At 46.1% G+C, this 20,216-nt stretch overlaps 1 protein-coding gene across 1 annotated transcript; it reads left to right on the forward strand.

Moving 5' to 3' along the window:
- Positions 1 to 11,534: 11,534 nt before the first annotated feature.
- CTRU02_215696 (uncharacterized protein) lies at positions 11,535 to 12,614 on the forward strand (the record flags this gene model as incomplete). The annotated part of the gene is made up of 1 exon (XM_036733362.1): positions 11,535 to 12,614. The coding sequence occupies one exon, from the start codon at positions 11,535 to 11,537 to the stop codon at positions 12,612 to 12,614; it is 1,080 nt and encodes a 359-aa protein (XP_036574932.1).
- Positions 12,615 to 20,216: the final 7,602 nt, after the last annotated feature.

Raw genomic sequence — 20,216 nt, forward strand, 5'->3', positions numbered from 1 at the left:
GCGCAGGGTAGGTATGCAGGGGATGGCGCACGCTTCTCTGTCTCTCTTTCTTTTATTTGTCAAAGTCCCTTTTGTGGAATAGAAAATTTGAATGCTTTCCTATCTTTCTCTTGCAATGCACGCCCTTGAATGCAGGTGTACAAAAAGCAAAAGTTGCAAGCACAGTACCCATGAGCCTGCGTGGAGAGGAATTGATGACGATTTTCGCGCTAAAAATCGTCACCTCCCCTTCTGTTCCACCCCACTCCTAGTGAGGAAAGCCTATAAGCATCAGCGCTGATGGGCGGGCATTGGGCTCGCATCATCCACTTAATTCCTCTATCCAGCACACTTACACATTCTGGCACGTTCAACCCACACAGTCATCCGCCCTATTCTAGTCTCATCTTCTTCACTGGCCATTCATGTTAAGAACAACACAACAGCTCCTGAGACAAGGTGGAAAGTTCACTTTCGATCACCGCATCGGCAATTCATCACACTGCAGACGCATCCTCACTTAAGCTTCATTGCTATGCGGTGTGCAACAGTCTTTTCACGAACTATGAAAGCCACATCACATTTAAGCATCGCAATACCGTAAGATTATATTTCTCTGCGCCATGTTGATGGCTAAGAGGATCCCAGCAAGAAAACCTCTTGACGTATGAGGCTCTGGGTATTATGGGAGCATGCGGCAGCTGACAACTAGAATCTTGCCACCGTCCTCAGCCTGTTGTGACGGCGATTTTAACCTACGACATTTATCGTTGTCGATGCCTGTTGTTCTCATCAACTGGTGTTTTTTCTGACGGGTCAACTTGAAAAACTCATGCAGGGCCTAATTTTTGTTCCTTTTTTCTCAGATTCAAGAGCCACCTTCGTCTATCTTTGGTTTTCTGGACTTGCGTTTCAATCTAGTTGCCGTTCGGTTTTACTAAAAATCCACGAAACTAGACAATGAAACGAATCTTTTGTGACTTTTCACAGCGAAACGAAGTGTACCTTGTCGTCGATCAACACAGCGTGAGCTACATAGTTGGAATCCCGGGTTGCAGTGGCTCCATGGCCACCTAAACCGCCGGCTGCCGGCAGGAGGCCTCACGTAGGTAGTCGACCCCATCGGGCAAATAGAAGATAATGTCTTTTCTCACAATCTCTGCTTCAGCCACAAGTGACGGACTCAACATTGCTACTCAATTAAGTCGTGCATCAGATGAGTTTCAAGAGCGAGTGTGTTTCTATAGCGTCGTTGATCTCCGAGAAGGCAACATGAGACTGTGAAGAGCTAACTGGATTAAGTCGGCAATGTGGAATGAAGGTACTCATGCAGCCTAGCCTTGTTTGCTGCTTTGGGGCAGGCTATTAGCAACATTGAGGTGCAGCAGAAAAAGTGATCTATTCTGCCAACCTTATCTCGCCGTGTCGCATTAATCTACGGCTTCTCTTGGTGTTGCAGTTTAGTTCCAGTGATTTATTTTCTAGCTGATGTTCGAAGTGTGGTAGGTCACATCCTCAACAGGTAGCAGTTGACTGACAAACGCTGAAACACGCTTCCATCTCCTCCGTTAGCACACCAACTTTTACGTCCAGCCTAAATGCCGCAAATTTTTATTATTACATCAACTAGAGGGTAATTAGGGCGAGTTTGGGCAACACACTCTTCGTTTCCAGGGCCTTAATATCTCACTTCCCAGATGCATTACTCACGCGCCAGCCCATAGTGGTAGTACAATAGGTAAGCGCAAATCTGGCACCAACAACCACTCAAATGCCTATGAATGATCGACCGAAACGCATCATGTCACACAAGGAAACTCCACTTCCATCAGGCTCTATCAGAGCTAAAGATGAAGCCAAGGAGCTTGCGAAAACTTTTGATATGGCGTAAAGAAATTGGCAGCCAAATCTCCTGGCATCAGCAAATGTATCATTCAATCCCTGTGACCTTGCTTGGTTAGTATGATGTGGCGAAGTGTTTGCCAGCCCGGTACCAGCGTTTAGCAGCATTCACAAGTACTAGTTGCACTTCAGTCCAAAACCCCTTGTTCAACAACCTAGGGCCATTGCCACCACTCGTACGTCAAGAGCACCCCTCTAGGTTCGACCCCCTTCGATCTTCTTATGTGACACTTGACAGCAAGCGATGCACACTAACTCCCGTATGTTACGTGCTTACGTTTGGCTTGACGATTGATAACATGTTAACATCAGTGTCATCTCCTTTTCTGGTCGTGCCACAGGGGTAGTGAAGTCTTGGGGAACATTGCTTGATGAAGGGCAAGATTATCGCCAGAAGAATCGTAGATTCTCGGCCGGTCTAGAAAAGCTGAATCTTGACGCGTCTCCCATGCACATCCGTATCTTCCATCTTCAGCCACCTCACCACACATGTCTTCAAGAATCTACGACCCACACAACCACTCTAAGGACAAAGAGATTCATGCTTCTTAGCCCGGTTCATATGATCTTAAAGTTGGAATCCAAGGCATATGAGGCTACAAATCCAACAACCGTGTAGATCTAGCCGTGATCTTAACATCAGAGGAGTGTACGACAGCTATGGGAGAGATTTGAAAATGATGGAAAAACACTGCTAGTTTGTCGCCCCAGGGATGCCGTTGCAGTGTTTTTCTGGATGCCAAGGAACCGGCCTGTTACTTTCTTTGATTTGAAGAGTAACAATAGGGATTTCTTACAAATTTGAAGAGATCATGCAGCAGAGGAAGATGCTACACTTGGATAGCAACTTTGATGAAATTTCGAACCATCTATCTATTATCATCTCTTTAATCCTTGACAGGACTACATGGGCGTCATAACAACAGCAACACTGCGACTCTTCCGTGGCCCGTCCTCGCCGTTTTATTTTTCACCAACACTGCCGCCTGCATCACCCCTTTAGCAACTCAAACCCAGTGCGCAGTAGCAAGGATATGGATCCTGCTGAGAATTCGTCTTACATATTCGGCCTGTAAGAAGGCGCGCAGAAACACATCAAGTTCCACAATTTGCTAGACCGCCAAGATTTGTTATCCTACTTATTGGTTAATAGCATAGCAGCGCTACTTGGTAGAAGTCGTTGTCGTCTAAGGGGTTTGTGGCCGAGGCAGTTTCCTTGGTATTCTGACTTTGAAAAGAAAGAGTGTCGAGACACAACCCAAACAAAGTTGAAGGAGTTTTATGCGTCGTTCTCGCTGGTTCGCTACAGAACCACTGCTTTGTCGTCTACTTCACTATCCTCCAGCGCTAGGGATGTTTTTGTTTCCATGTCCAAGAATCAACCCCTTGCTCTTCGTTGGCCAAACATAATTATCTCTTATTGTTTTTGTTTCCATGTCCAAGAATCAACCCCTTGCTCTTCGTTGGCCAAACATAACTCTTATTACAAGCTACGCCAGGCCATCGTAGTGCCGTATAGACAGAGGATCAAAGGAAGGGTTCTGGCCAAGACAGCCATGTGCCATGGATGTACTTAGCTTGAAGGCAATGTACACGATGAGTTTGAAGACGATGCTGACAATAAAAACCACCATATTCGCCTCATGTACCCTGTGATCTAAACGCTCGGCTCCATTTCATCCAACGCGTGAATCTTCTCAAGATTGGAAAACCAGTCCTGCATCTGCTAGAAATTCCAGAAGACGCAGAGTCGGGAAAGATGGTCAATGTGTCTGACAGTGCAGGCGATGGTGAAGAGATACTTATAAACTACACAGGATACCAAACTTGACACGCTCTTCTCTCGTAGAACGCTTGTCAATGACGTCGACATCACAACATTGGGCGGGCTTCTTCACTTTGGGATTCTTGAGGATGCGAATTACGTCTCATGTCATGGAGTGCCGGAAACTTGGAGTGTTGCTCAAGAAGTTAACAGTAATAGCAGCTCGTACTCAGCATGGCGATGTCCAACTTGCTTGAAACTACGAAACAATAGGCAAATTCACAGTGGTAGTGAATAAATACGGTGACAAATGATTATTATATGTTGTTATGATCTTTTAAAACGCAAACGAACAACCTTTCATAGCCAAACTTTTACTCATCGAACATTGGATCATCTCGAATCAAGCATAATCATTTATTTGAGTAGTCCTCTGAGTCAGGCGAGGTTATTGAACTTGGTGGTGCAACAGAAACTGGTTTCTGGAGGTATCAGAAAGTCTACTAAAAAGTGTTGACAAAGTCATGCCTCTTGAGGCGCGTCAGCCAGACTCCTATCATGGTTACAATTCTCCATTCGAGCTGTAGCATATCTCTCTTTTGTCAGGACTGGTATGTCTCTTGAAATTGTTCCTGAAGACGCCGTAGGATTGTGGTCTCTTATGTTCCTAACTGCTGTTGATGGGCTCCACGGTTCGAACTGAAGGGATGATCTACGCCAACTGGTCAGTCAATTTTCAGCGACAGGGACAGTCACAAACACAGAATGAGCAGTACACAGATTCAGGTTGTTGACATACGTCAACAACCAGCTTTGACTCATCACTATCAACTAGACAACCTGGTGGGAGCAGCAAAGTGTTCCATAAATCTCCTGCGTAGGAGCTCAAAAAGGCCCACTGACCTGCGTACTATATGCCTATCTGCAACTCGGTCTTGTACAACTGCTCCCCACGGTGTTTCACCTCAACACTAATGGCGATTTGGTATTCGCAGACAGCTTCGTAGTCGTTTTGGTTCACGGCGTTCAAAAGTAATCGGTTACGCAAGCCATTGATGTCAGGTATTATTCAGTGCTTTGATCTTGTCTGGTGCCGTGAGTTTCATTCCCCAGAAGACCAACATGTCGCCACAATAAGTTGGCCGTTAAAGACTCGGGGTTTGGCCAACGGCGATGACTTCTTGGCACTTTTGGGTTGGCCGAAAGTTTACTTACAAATATCAGCTGCAACTTCTCATGCTATGAGGGCACGAGGAAAATAGCGGACAGAGAGGGTGTGGCCGTGCCCAGGTGGCGCACTTCCACTTGTCACGCGACAAATCCATCCGCCAAATTCATCCGCCAGGTTCATCCGCCAGGTTCATCCGCCAGGTTTATCCGCCAGGTTCATCCGCCAGGTTCATCCGCCAGGTTCATCCGCCAGGTTCATCCGCCGAGTTCGTCCGCCAGACGCTTATGAACGGTTTCTTTCACGGTGCACCATTGGTTTTGACATCCACTTAGGACCGCCACGGTTGCTCAATCAGGAGTGGCCTCCTCTGCTTGGAACTGGAAGAAAATACAGCAGAAAATGATACGAGGGCACGGTGCAGGGTGTGAAATACCAGGTTCCGACACGAATTGGATGGGAGGATAGCCACTGAGACCTTTTATCTGTAGCTGAGCGATGACTGTTCTGGAGATGTTTACTAGAAATGGGACGAAACTTGAACTTTTTAGTCCGCGGCAACTCCCAAAGGCTCAAATCACAATCCCCCAAATTCGGAAACGTTTCCATGCCCTCTATATCAATCATTTCGTTAGTACATTTGATGGGGGGTTAATGAAGTTTACCAGCTCGGAGGGCAGAGTAGGAAATTGATTTCGAGTGCAATTGATGCGCGGAATTGTCAACAAGGTGCTGTGCATATGGTGTTGGCTACAAGGAACGTATTGTATGTGCTGTTTGTTCTGCTACTTGGATTCATGCAACAAGCTGGGTCAGGCAGCACCTACCATTGAGGAACGAATTCAACGCCAAACCTCTATCCCTGGAATCCCACGATCGCTCCGGCCGTCTCCCAACAATCCCACTCAAACCAGCTTGACTACCCTTATCGAAGGACCTATGACACAAGCAGTTCCAGCGGCAGCGGCTTAAACATCAACCGTGCCCGCTAACCCCTGCGGACAATCAACAGATTGACCCAAGTTGCTTAGCTTCTTACTGTCACTTAGTACAGACACTTTCACGAATACGGAATATCCGAGCCTTTTTGGCAATGTCCAAGAAAGTTGAAAGCCTCCAGCCGTTGTATACACCCACGTTGTGTTGCTTTAAAACAAAGATCGGACTGGGGATCTCCACTGGGATTTGGTCTTCGACTGGCTAGTGTAGGAAGCCGTATTGTCAGATCAGTGTAGAATAGAAACTGCAATGTGGGCCCGGTCACAATGGCGATGGCGTCAGCCAGTGCGTTCTATGCCAATCGAGGTTTTGACGCGCCACAACTACGCCTTCGGCCGTCTTTGATCATGGTTAACCTTTTAGTACATTGAGAATCGCCACAAGACTCGTCCAGGATTATGACGAAAGCCGAAAGTGCCGCAACTCTGTCAGTGTCTTGCAAGGACCTGTTTCCAAAAGGTTGCGGCGGGGCTGGACAAAGCGTCTCCTGTTCCACAGGTCGTGTCGATGTTGTTTCTATGGTAAGTGGCGACCTCTTTGATTCTTACAACAGTATTACTGAGCACTATAATGATAATGTCAGCCTCGGTAATATTGGAAGGTATTACATTAAAATATTCTTTGTACTGTCAAGGCACGACAAGGGATGGTGTGTTTGCCATTACTGGTTGAACAAGACTTGGTTCGTTCTTAGGCTTGTCGGTATAAAACAAATGCCGCCTCTGGATAAAGCTTTCTTTGAATGGCGTGCTTTTTGTGTAAAATCTTGAGATTATGATGCATCTGGAGAAAGATAGCCGCAAAGGTAAGACATTGAAGGTAGAGATGATGTCAAGCAACTTAATGCTAGTCGGCTCTTGGGGCTATCGGTCGAGGTTTCGTAATTGATTGAATGAACTGGGGGCTGACACGTAGTTGAAACTAGCCACTTTGATTTGGAGTGCCATGGATGGGATAGAGATCCAGGAAGATCTAGAAGAAGCCTCCAGGATAGCGGCAGAGGAAGTGGGCACGCGCCTTCATTGACGTCTTCTTTTCTCCTCGGATAATAAGTAACAAGCCATAGTTCAAATTTCACTCTAAGAACGCGAAAGATACACTGTCTAGGTTCGCTATTATTCACCGCTTTTGAACGTGGCTGGAGATTTCTAGTTAATCCAGACTGTCTTCATCGACAAACTAACCTATTTTTCTCGTTACGTTAGCTGCCGGATATGTCCATGCTGTCGAACAATGATTTGAGCTTTCTCACAAGTGGCTTTCACTCGCAGACTCTCGACTCTCGCATACGTCGGTCGCATTACAGGTTGATAAACGAAAACCTTTCTGATACCCCTAGCAAGCTGACCACTTAGATCCTTAGAGCTGGGCTACCCTTTTTTTTGTTATTCTTAAGAGCCTACGGTATCAGCACCCCATACCCAGTTTTGGGTACCATAGTTACCTTGAGAACTACATTTTTCAGAATTATGCGTTAGATATATTCTCAGTCATGATCATGACAATGGATTACTAGTTCAAGTGGTGTTGGCGGTTTAGCATGCTGACTAGCACCGGTTGAACAGTAAAACAAGCCCGTGCCTGTTGCATCGCTTCAAGGCTTCGCTGTCATCAGCAATACTGACATGTAACCCAGTATCAGGAAAACCGTCAATGGGAACTTTCATGTCGTCTACAGCGCCTACAACTGGCCTCGTACTTTAAATAAAGTGTTTTGGTGTATTTGACATGGACGGGAAGTTGACGGGGTTCCGAAGCACGTCATTTTCTTATCCTGTAGATGGGCGACAAAAAGGATGGTAGACTTTGAAAATAGAAGCATCTGGCGGATGGATATGACGGATGGATATGACGGATGGATATGACGGATGGATATGACGGATGGATGTGGTGGATGGATGTGGGCGAAACCAGCACAGAACGCTCAGAATGGGAAAAGTGGTGTTGTTGGTTGGAAGAACTAACTAACTGGCTAGAGGGCTGTGGAGGCTGGCTAAGACCAGTGGTGGCGGCCGTCAGCCCACGTGACGGGCCGGCGAGGCCTGCCACCCACAATGGATGTGGCGGATGGATCTGTGTAAGGATTGGCGGGTAGATTTGTTGGCCAGAAATAAGTGGGTCGTACACGGCATGTAACCGCCACCCACGCCTTGTGCCTTCCAGGTTCAGATATGGCCTCAACTTCAAGATTTTCACTTTCACATCGCGTTCTCCCACAAATTTCGATGCCACGATAGTTCTTATTTATCCCTTCTGACAGTGAAGAAAATGACCTGGACTGCTCAACCGTTGGTGGACACAGCCCTTGGAAACCTACGAGCAGTCATAGTGGCTTCATCCAACCATTTTTGTTTGCTCCATTACAGTTACGCGCTCACATTCAATAAGACATACAGACAGGGGTGGATCATATTAATACGACACGTAAAAAAACAGCGCACATTGACAAGAATGATACAGGTTTCCCTGCCGTCTTCAGAGCTTATCCACCTGTCATTTCCGCAGCGTCTCCCAGCGAAAAGGCGTTCCTTGTCACCCGCAGAATCGGAGAAATCGGCGTTCGGGTGGTCGGAGGGTCGGGGGGTCGGGACCGGAGGTTGGTAGTCAAAAATGGTACAATGGATAGGGGGGAACACGGACAGTACGATACTGGAGGAACCAGTACCCAACTAGGGATCAAGAGGAACTATAAAGAAGGGCTCTCGATCCCATAAGGTGATTAGGAGGCCAGAGATAAACACAGTCACTATCACAACCCCTACATTTTAACCTCTTCACTTAGTGCCATTCCTTTACTCTGACATTTCTATATATTCAGATGAAGCATTGGAAACAGGGAAACGACATTCCATCAAAGGTCAAGACAAAACATCAGTCGACAAGAACTCTTTATCCAGGCGTACGCTCTCGAATGTTCCCCCGTGTTAGCAAAGCAACGATCTCTGCTTCGTAACATGGATAAGGTCTCTGCGTCAGTCCATCTTTCTTTCCAATTCCTGTTTTTGAGGGTCCTCTGCAATTTCGCAAAGAGCATTCAGCGCCGACCTCGCCACAAAATTATACAACCGATGTCTCAGCGTCTTCAACATTATCCGCAAATCCCGGGTCGATCCTTTACAAGACAAGCAGAGTGCTTGTTCAATTATCCCGAGATCATCACCCTTCTGGGGTTCCCTCCCAATACCCCTTCCAACTATATATATGCTGCTCTCCTGAGAATTTGTCCCAACGTGCCGAGAAATATCCATCAACGCTTGGAGAACTTTCCAGTCTCCGATGCACGACCAGGTGATGCAACTTCTTGTGCATCTCTGTCCTCTCCTTTGAGTGGATGGAGACAATCCAGCACAAGTTTCAACTCAACCAGATTCATGCCTAGTCTACAGCAGACATGGTCTGTTCTTGGCTTTTTCCTGGTTCTCGTTTGACCTGAAATATCGATAAGGCGTCATTTTTCTCGTCGTTGCTCTTTCCCTGATTTACCATTTCGCGTCAATTTGTCGCAAGACAACAATCAGTTCCTTGTCTCCTACTCCTTGGACAGAACACCCCCAAGCAACCTGTAGAGCTTGACTCTCGTACCACGATAGCGTAGCTAAGATCGGTCTCTTACCTCTGATTTATGGCACCGGCTTGGGTCATCCGCTTCGATTTAATTCTGCTAGAGAAACCTAGTTGTCCTACCTTGAAATTTCTGGCTTGTAAGCGACGTTCTCGACATGCAGTGGTTTATGTCGTACACGAGTTCCAGTGATTACTCCTGCCCCATCAACCGCGGCATAACCCCATTCTCGCCAAGGACGGGTAAAACCAATCAGGTCTTTTGCCTACTACTCTTATCAAATCTTGTGTTGAGATTGGGATGCTCGACCTGTTGTTTCATGGCAAAGCATTGTAAGCCTATTATTCTCCAATAATAAACATGGCGCGCCACCTCCGCACCGTCCAGCTGCTGGCAGATTTTCAACCCAGTCATATCCCGATGGCATTATATGACAAGGCGAAAAAGCTAACTTAAATCAGGGGGACACAAAAGCTGCAGGACGTATTTCTTCATTTCCTCTACCAGCTTCATTTTCCATTTTCAACATTTTCTGTGAAGTAAATCTGCACAAATATGATGCGACTTGAAACTAACCAACGCAGTGATTCCGGCTCAGAAACAGAGCAAGATCCTGACGTCGAGCAAAGTATTATTCTATCTGAGAAGCTGGTCAGCTCAGATACCCGTTTTTGTTCTCCGCCGTTTCTCTAGTCACATGTTACGACCAGTGTTTCTCACCTTCGTTCGGCCGATAGTTTTATCGTCAAATTCAGACAATTACCGCGCGAAACACTCGGTTTGGTATGGAGGGGCACCAGACGATCTAGTCTGCGATTAAAATCAAAGCAGAGTAAGAATGGTATATGGACAGTATGGTAAGCCTGGGGACTAAATCATCGCTGAGTGTAATTAGGATGCCGTCGAGACCCAAGGAATCACAACCAAACCCAGCGACACAGCAAGTCCACGTCAAATACAAGCATATTAGCAAAAATCGTTTGCTGATCAGAAACAGGATATCGGGGCTGAGTGTGCGACAAACTCCTCCAGAACGACCGACGCTGGGACATGCCTCTCGGGTTCTATTGAAAGTCGCGAACTCGAATCTCCAACAGCCAGGCATGTTAGGTGCTGTGAATTCTGATGGCACCTCAGTCATGCAACCAGAATCGAGTCGCGCTAGAACCATCAGTAGGCTCGGCACTCACTCAGCCATCACCCGCCCGAAAAAAAGCCGGGGAAGATGACGGGAGCCTGTTATCGTTCCAGTAGAAAGACAAGCGTGTTGGGAACGGCGATTTTATTTTAGGAGTATGTGATGGCCCTCTTTGTTGATTTCAAAATGTCTACGTTCTATGTTTTCTTTTAGTGAGCACGTAATTGAAATGCAGTTATAGATATCCAATGTGGGTGGTTTGGAGATTGAAGTCGCGACATGTGACCTTGTTATGGGGGATGAGAACGGCTTCAACCATGGCAGTCATGGCAGAAAGAAAAGCTCATCGTAGAAGGGTCAATGGATGTCGCCTGGTCACAAATGACAAATCGCAATGTTGTAAGAAACAGCCATATTCAGCCATCAACTCAGTGAACACGATTAGCCTAGCATCTTTCTCGGAGCTAAAACGAATCGCCGGCTTTGATGACGTACCGTTACTGACGAGAAGGGTAATTTAATGCATTTAATAGCCTAGTTCAATCCCTTCTAACCACCTCATGCTGCCATTGACACGGGACTTAAAGATTGCAGCCCAGACTTCAATACTTCGCGCGGTCCCCACTGCAATTCATATGTTGTATCTGGTTTTCTTTTAAATTATACAACATCTCAAAGTACCATTCCCGAATCCCCAACTGTTTTTGGTGCCAAGACCTGTGGCTGAGAGGCAGCCAACAAAGATAACGAATCAAATCTACGGAGCGCTCAGCCTTCTCCATCTGCTGCAGCCAGCTGCATGAAGGCGTCCATGGCTATTTGAGGCAGCGAGAGCCTGATTTTATGTTGGCTGTGAACAGAATGGCATCCAACCCTGGCTTTACAATCACTAATCTGCTCCGTTCTTCTGCAACCTTCATACTTCCTCGTTCGCTCTTACATTAGGAACTCTCCAACCTATGCACGTACGTCTCAGTGAAAGTTACTGCTTTGTCTTTCATAAGAGATTAGATACCAAGTCATGTCAGACGCTTCAAAGTACACGGTTGGTTGGATATGCGCCCTCCCTATTGAGTTTAATGCAGCGAAGGCCTTTCTAGACGAGCGGCACGAAGACTCTCCTCCTCCTGTCGCACGACACGACAACAACAGCTATGCACTGGGCAGGATCGGTAATCATAATGTCGTGATTGCTGTCCTGCCTGACGGGGAGTATGGTACCACTTCCGCTGCGGTAGTCGCTCGAGGCATGCTGCACAGCTTTCCCAACGTGCGTATTGGGCTCATGGTCGGCATCGGCGGCGGCGCACCTAGCTCAAAGCATGATGTGCGGCTTGGCGATATTGTGGTTAGTAGTTGCAAAGGAGGAAAAGGCGGCGTCTTCCAGTACGACTTTGGCAAGGTTAACCAGAACCGAGAAGTCTCTTTTGAACACATGGATTTCTTGGACCAACCACCAACAGCGCTACGGACAGCTGTTAACGCACTCAAAAGCCAATACGAAATGAAAGGATATCAGCTTAATACTAAAATTGAAACGGCATTGGCAAAGTGGCCTCGGCTGCGGAAAAAGTATGCACGACCTCCTTTAGATAGCGACAGGCTCTACCGATCAAATGTTCTGCGTCCGACCTCGTCAGACGGATGCGACAGCGTATGCAGTAAAGACCTAGCCGACCTTGTATATCGTCACGAACGAGACGATGATGATGGTAACCCCGCTATCCACTATGGGTTGATTGCCAGCTCAAACCAATTAATGAAAAATGCTATTATTAGGGATAAGCTAGCAGCAGAGAAGGGCGTTCTTTGCTTCGAAATGGAGGCCGCCGGTCTAATGAACCACTTCCCATGCCTAGTAATCCGTGGAATTTGCGATTATTCCGACTCCCACAAGAATAAACAATGGCAAGGCTTTGCTGCGATGACAGCTGCGGCGTATGCAACAGACATTCTACATCAAGTTCCGCCTACTAGGGTTGAGGCCGAGAGGCGAATCAGTGATGTTCAAGAAGTATTCGGAGAGAATAACTTGGCATTGGACCAAAAAGCTCCAGATCTCAAGCTTAAGACAGCTGAGTGGTTACGCTCAACGACGTAAGTACAGTTGAGATGTCATCGATAACTCCTGGAAAGTGTGTGCTAATTCAGTTAGAGAGAACAACTTAGAGAATCCCAACCCTTATGAAGGCGATACTACCGGCGCAGCTTTTGGTCAACTCAGCTCTAGCTCTTCCCAGTCCGAGTCGTCTGACATAGAAATGGAAAATACTCAGGCAGCGTATGAGCATCTGGGGACCGTCACTCTCCAGTCCGAGTCGTTCTCAAAATTCCGGACGCGATACCGCCATTTTACTCATCCAGCTACTAAGACAATGGACGCACAAGAAAGAGGTCCAATTCTGGATGACGCTCCAACAATCTCGGTATCGATATGCATTCGGCAATTCGTTTCTCGACTGCTCCGCCCCAAACTTCAAAACGGGCGTCGAAGGCTTGAATGGGTTTGCGTGCGTTATCTCGGCAATTACTGCAATCAATCATTTCGACCTGATGCTGACATCAAATAGGACTGTGGAGAAGCATTGTATGGCGACTTTGACATCCCTGATGAAGATGCGTTGCTTCAAATACAACAGGTTCTCGGCATGCAAAAAGACTTCAGTAATGCATGTTCAAATGCTCTTGTCAGGACACAAGGAGACATTGTGGAAACACAACCAGTCTCCGCAACGAATAGGCAAATCACGAACCCAAGTTCTTCTCACGATATCCAAAGTTCCCCAATCTGTCTGGAGGAAGGAAGGACAAATCAGCCTGTACAGCAACGCAACACAGGAATATCCACCCCAAACAATAATTTCGACATACGGTCAGCCTTGACTGAAAAGCGCTACTTTGAGTTGTGCGTTAACACTGGCGAATTTACACGACAACTTGAAGAAATCGATGTCACAGGCATCAACAGCGACTCGCAACTTTTTAAGAAGATAAGAGAGAGCTACTACAAAGTCCGCAGTTTTCGGACCAATAACTTTCTTCTGAAGCCCAAGAAAGTACATTTCGTGCATGTATGTCGCCCAGATCACTGCTCCTGTTACTGTACTTAGGTTACTAATGCGAACGAACAGTTTTCACTCGAAGAAAGGTATCGGGTTGGCATTCTCAAGCAACCAATGGCACTCCCAACACTGGACGAGATGATCGAAAAGGGATATGCATGTCGTGTTTGCACCCCGCCACCAGTCCCTGATAATGTTTTCATACATCACTTGCTCCACAATGACCCTGACCAGACGGCTCATCCCAAGCTGCGTTGGGGCCGTCGAATGCCACATAAGATAAACAATCGCATCTTGCATTCTATTGAGCATGATTTCAATGAGGATATTGTAGTGGGATGGGGAGTGCACATTATTGAAGGGATCAATAGACAAAACGTCCTTTGGGTGGCGCTTTTGATCTTGGTACTCAGCGGAGTGCTAGGGGTGTCTTGGACTATCGCAAGGGATGATGTTCAGGGCGGTTTTGGAATCGCCTCTTGGATGACCGCAGTACAAGGCGTTATCCTAATGCTTTTAGTCACAAGGTGGGGAGAACTGTAGTCATAAATCACTGACCGTGGCTTTTGTCAGCGTATAGATCCTCCGCTTAGGTGTCCTAATCTCTGGTGTCAAAGACGGCCCATTTAATCGTCTTGGGCTCTTGGTTCCTTGTTTAACGTGAGGAAGGAGTCCCAGGCTGCTTGTGGGGACATTATGGGCGATACTTTGAATTGTTTAACCATACTCTGTGCGCATAGAGTTACCCTCACTGTTATCAATCCTCGTTTTATTGTTGAAAACCAAAGATCTTGTTCATTCAACGTAACAAAACTGATCAAAGCATTAAACGCCTGCAGAATCAAATTCCCATTGTCCTGAAGGCGAATTGAAGAACGTCGAGATGTCATGATGAGTTATGACAATGTTGGTGTTTTAAAACTTGTGGAACAAACTAGTATCCTGTTTGGCTAATGTGATGAGGAAGTAGTTCGAGAGTTGGTGGCAGTTATGGATCTACCCAGAGTCCACAGAAGCCGTGCAAGTCTCTGGACTCATAAATATCGAGCAACAGCTAGACAGGCGATAGTCATTGTTTGTGTCTCGATGAGTATGCTGAATTAATGCCTACCTATGAGAAGAAACCCTGTATCTATACAATGAGTGTGCGATCTTCTTGAACAGCCATGCGCTTGCTAACCTTAATCGTATCTCTAGTCAAGCCTCAGTCGGGTCTCTCGAGATAAAACAATTACTATAACAAATGCAGAATACCAGAGCGTGTGTGGACACATTGGAAGTGAGGTTGAGACAGCCGGGGGCAACATGGCGCCGGGGAAGCGCGCTTTTTTAAGAACCCAGATTCGATACTTTCAGAAAAAGCTGCCTTTATATCCAATCTTTGTGCGTTTGGGTCGACAAGTCGACTGCTTCTGAAAGATCAGGGAGCTCACAGCGAACCAAGGCTGATATCTAATGGTTCAGAATGTAGATCGTGGCGTATGGAAGATCGGGGGGATTACGCGCTGAGTTTGAAGCTACTCATGCCAATTTTGAGTGCTTGGTCGAGATATACAGAAATAACGAGCTCAGAATTATCTAGAAAACAAGTCTAGGTGTTTGACGGCGGAATTGAGTAGTAGTTTCCGCGGATCAGAGATCGTTAGGAACAATAAACACAAACATCTGTCCGTCAGATTACACATACGTGTTTCTGGCGTGCCACTTGGATCGAAGCTCAAACAAAGTGATGATCGTTTGCAAAACCGCTAGCCTTTCAGGAACTGGCTTTGGTGGCCTGGTGTTTGGCTAGATTTCAATGCATGGCGCGGAGGGAGTGGCCGCATTTCTGCCAGGTGCTGGTATCGGCCCTTGCGTAGATGTTGGATTGAAATGCCCTCGCATGGTTCCCCCGTACTACGGTACATCTGGATCTCTGAGTTGGTCTGCTTAGCATCTCAGGTGGAGGATATCAGCGAGTCGAGTACGGCGTGGTGGTACAGGCAAGAGAAGCGATGAGAAGGCAAAAGTTGGGAGAATGGGATGCATGATGGCGCCCGTCACTGTGATGGATTATATCGGTGGCATTAGATATTATCGTTGAGATCATGGCTGCTGGTGGGAGATGGTGAGAAGGTGCGAGCCCGAAACATGAAGCGGTGAAGTCTTTGGCGATGTGGTGGTCTCAGACTTTGCAGTGACAGACGGAATGGAAACTGCTACTGCGGGTGGATTGCTTCGAGTTGCGAGCAGTAACAGAGACCCTTCATATTAGCCTCATGTCTTTTCACTAACATCCGTAGGATCCAGCGACCGGGGTGTTACAGAACGGTCCGTGCGGGGTATGGGGATGTAAATCTGACCCACCCAGATCTATCCGACAAATCCATCCGCCAGATTCATCCGCCAGATTTATCTACCAAGGCAAGTACTTACGGATGAGTAATTTATTCGTAGGAAGCGATGATTAGTATCGGCGAAATTGAACAATTCTTGACACCAGCGACGCATATCAGCATCTATTATAATTATGACATCGATAAATCGTCCCTTGCTTTAATGATCTTCGATGAATGACTATGTTGAACCACGACATCGTCACAGGTTGGGGAATCCGAGGTCTGTAGCAAATCCGGCAGCGGCACATAAAGCATATTGGAAAAGATGACGGGTGGGTCCCGGAAATGCATAAGTTTTGTGCGCCTAAATGCATAAAGTAGTAATACGGTCTCGTATGAAATGGTTACTCATTAGCCCATCAACTGCAGACTGCAGCTGCCCGAGCATTCAAAGAGGATACCCAGATTAATTCTCTTTAACTCTAGTGAGCTCGTATTAAGTACATAGAGTAATTCCGGTTTGCTCCAATTTAGAGATTTCTTGTCGGATAAAACACAGATCATTTCAAGACAGTTAAAAACATGTGTACCCACTTTATTCGCGCTCAAGTGTGCTGACCACCCAAACGAAGTGGCCACCCAAACGCAATGCTCAAAATGTTAAGTCCTCCACCAAAGGCTCACTAGATCACTAACAGCCGAAAAACTTGCAGTCCCTGAAATAGAAGAGCAACGACTTGAAATATAGTTCACTAAAAAAATACTAATGAATCAAAGGGAGTAACTTAAGCAGAGTATAGTTCTATTTATTTGAACTCCCTCTTACTGAGACCATAATTTTTCAATCTCGAATTGATATTGACAGAGTAATTTTGCGTTTGGGTGGTCCGCACCTCTTTTGGTGTGAGCCCAAAGGGGAATCCAAATAAAGTGGGTCATATATGTGTACTGCTCAAGTACCTGTCTTCATGCAGGAAAAGAGTGGGGAATATAGTACTTGCCAAAACGAAGTGGAGAAACAGCCAATAGGATCTTCAAGTCGGAATCTTACTGTGTAGTGACAACAACAAAAGGCCTGGCGGGGTAATCTTCTCGAAAATGATGAATGAAGGGTTATACGTATCGATCACTCAATCACCTACAATTTAATCGTATCCAACATGCAGGTACTCACTCATGCATCCGATAAGATGACCATAAATACTGTGTACTTTTCGGAACAAGTTGTTCTTCACATCAAGCTTTCCTGCTTCGACCGGCCCACCAATCACCACAACCCCGCCAAGCGATGTGTCACACGGACCACTGCATATATCGGGGCATGCATTCAACCCATGCACCCGGCTATTGTTTCCCATATAAAACTAACGGGGATGTCATTTTGTGCATGAAAACCTTCAAATCGGTAATTACCGAATAGACGGTTATATAATCAACCCAATAACCCCTAGACAGTCTCTAATGAATGGAAGCATCTTTTTTTACCCCATAAGTGGTGGGCAAATTGACTGCGTGACAGTTATGAGCCCAGTACCTCATGGTGACAATTACCAATTGAAAAACCGACTTCCAGAAGGGAGCAGTTCAGACTTATGCCATAGACAAGGGCACTCAATTGACGAAGTTACCGACCCATGAGACTTTGGCAGTCAAGTCCACCAAACAAAACATCAATTCCAATCACACAAGGCTGAACGTTGAAGTGTTGAAACATTCAATCACAAAAGAACTTCTGGTCATCAATTCATATCATCAACACTTATCAAAAAATCACAAAAAGTTCATCTCAACTCAGGGGGACTTACCACATCTGAGGAGTTGAACCCAGGACTCTTAACTTGAACCTTATATAAGTTCATGCTCGACCATACCACTGATACGCAGCCAGGAGGGTTGGAATTACGAAACGGAAGAGACACCTAGTTGCTCATTTTATGCCTCTGAAAGCTTCGGGCAGATAAGACGAACAGGTGGTTCACTTTATAGTCTTCGTGTAACGGAACCGATAAGACTTTTTACAAATTGCGAAAACTCCACAACCCTGAATTGAACCCACGAAGGGGAGCTTGCCAGTCTTACGGTCCTTGCGAATAGCTACAAGTTGGGTGGCTAGACCAACTACACTAAACGGCAGGTTCATTAGACAGGGGGGGCGTCTTGCGTTTTGTTGAGAATTGAGGCGTTGAGATTGGCTATATACCCTCAAACCTCTAGGCAACAATCGACAAAATCACCAACTTGAAACAAGAAGTGTCTAGTCACGAACTCAATCTTGGCCACGGCGAAAAACCAACTGCACAACGATCAGAAGAGAGAGACCAGTTCTCTTTTCAAGAGAGATCATGAATTCAACTACGGAAACTGCAAAATACACACAGCGGCTACAGACTGACAGCGACTGGAACCACTGGTTCAACAACTTACAGATGCTGGCAAACGTTCATGAAGTCTGGGACTATGTGAATCCAAAAGGAACCAAGATTAATACTAAGCCAAGATTGGAATTCCCAGACCCAAAAGACCTCAGACAAGAAGAACGAGCAAACTATAGCAACGTTATCAGCTATGGAAAAGCTATCTATCAAGAAGAAAAAGACCAATACAACCAGGTTCGGCGAAGTCTTCTAGAAATTCACAGTTGGATCATGAACACTGTAGCAGCCACTTATATCAGCCAAGTCAGCAAGGAGCAAACAGTCAGGGATATCATAAAAGCTCTTGAAAAACAGCTAGCGCCAGACAACTTTGGGAGACAACAAATGGTATTGGAAAGATATAACAAGCATATGCTATCAATCAAAAGAGCAAAACTTGGAGGATGGCTCATAATCTATCGAGAAATCATGGATGAAGCCCAAACAATCGGAATCCCTGCTCTCAGCGATCCAGTTACTCAAGTCTCTGAGTTCTTGAAAGCAGTCAAGCAAATTGCACCAGATTACTACACATCTGCCTCTTACGACTTCACAAAGCGATACAAGGATGACCCAACCTACAGTTCGATCAGCAAGACTGCTGGAATTGAGCAAGCTAACGATTTCCGCAGTTGGGTGAGAACTTTCCACCCAGACTGGCTGAATGCTGCTCCATTAAAAGACACGAGTTTCGCTACTTGGCAAGGAGAAAACGAACAAGGAATAAAACAGGGGGCAAAACGAGAGCAAAAGTGTGCAGCTTGCCCAAACGAAAGTCACCGATTTGTTGATTGCAAACATGCCAACCCTAAGAAGCGAGGCCCAAACTATCATGAAGATAATCCAGAAAATAAGAAAGCACTGGAAAGATTGAATGAGTATCTCCAGAAGAAACCACACTTAAAGAGAATAGTTGAAAAACTACGAAAAGGGGCAAGCGATCAGCAGTCTCAAAAGTCCCCAGATCGAGCAACATCTTCCTCAAACTGGAGAAACACTACACAATCATCATCCCACTATACTCAAGAAGTGTCTGATGGAGAAGGATCACTCTCATCTTTCGTCACTATCGTCAATCAAGGAGAAGCAAGTCTCTATTCAGGATTCCCACTGTCAGACAGTGTGATAGTAGACTCAGGAACAGGATTCCACATCTGCAACGACTCCTCAAGACTTCATGATCTCGACTACACAGTCACAAAAGACTTCACCACTGGAGGAGGAGATGTACATGCAATTGCGAAAGGCACAATGATCATCAAACCAAACCAAGGCGGCAAATCCAACAACAAGGAGATCAAAGTCAGAAATGTATGGCTTGTGCCTGGATACCCAACATCGCTCCTTGGGACAGAACCGCTGAAGCAAAAAGGGATCATCTTTACAACAGGAATACCGGGTCTTATCGACTCAAAAGGCAGACTTCTATTCAAAACACCAAACCGATATGGTCAATACATTATTGAAGCTGGCCCAGCTCTGCTGAACAATACCTCGTTCAGCAATACCGAGAAGACTGTGAGATTCAGCCCAACCGTAGAAAGGAAACCAACCAAAGGTTTTCAGTCAACAAGACAACCACTCCCAACATCATCAGCAGAAGCCAAGTTGTGGCATGAGAGACTTGGTCATCCAGGCGCTGAGGGACTGGAACAGCTACTTAAAACAGCTCTTGGGATACAGATAAAAGGAATCACAAAAGTGGAATGTGATGCCTGTGCTGTTGGGAAGGCAACTCGCCAAATTTCCCGCAGAAACCCAGACCATTGGCCAACTGCTGTAGGAGATTATCTATCTCTCGACTTCTTTACACTTAGCAAAGCATACAATGGGGAGAAGGTGATCCTGCTGGTCAGCGATGGCTGGTCAGGGTTCTTCTGGATAAGAACTCTTCGTACTCGAAAGGAGG

The sequence above is a fragment of the Colletotrichum truncatum genome, assembly GCF_014235925.2.
Source record: "Colletotrichum truncatum strain CMES1059 chromosome Unknown Contig_0018, whole genome shotgun sequence".
Classification (NCBI taxonomy): domain Eukaryota; kingdom Fungi; phylum Ascomycota; class Sordariomycetes; order Glomerellales; family Glomerellaceae; genus Colletotrichum; species Colletotrichum truncatum.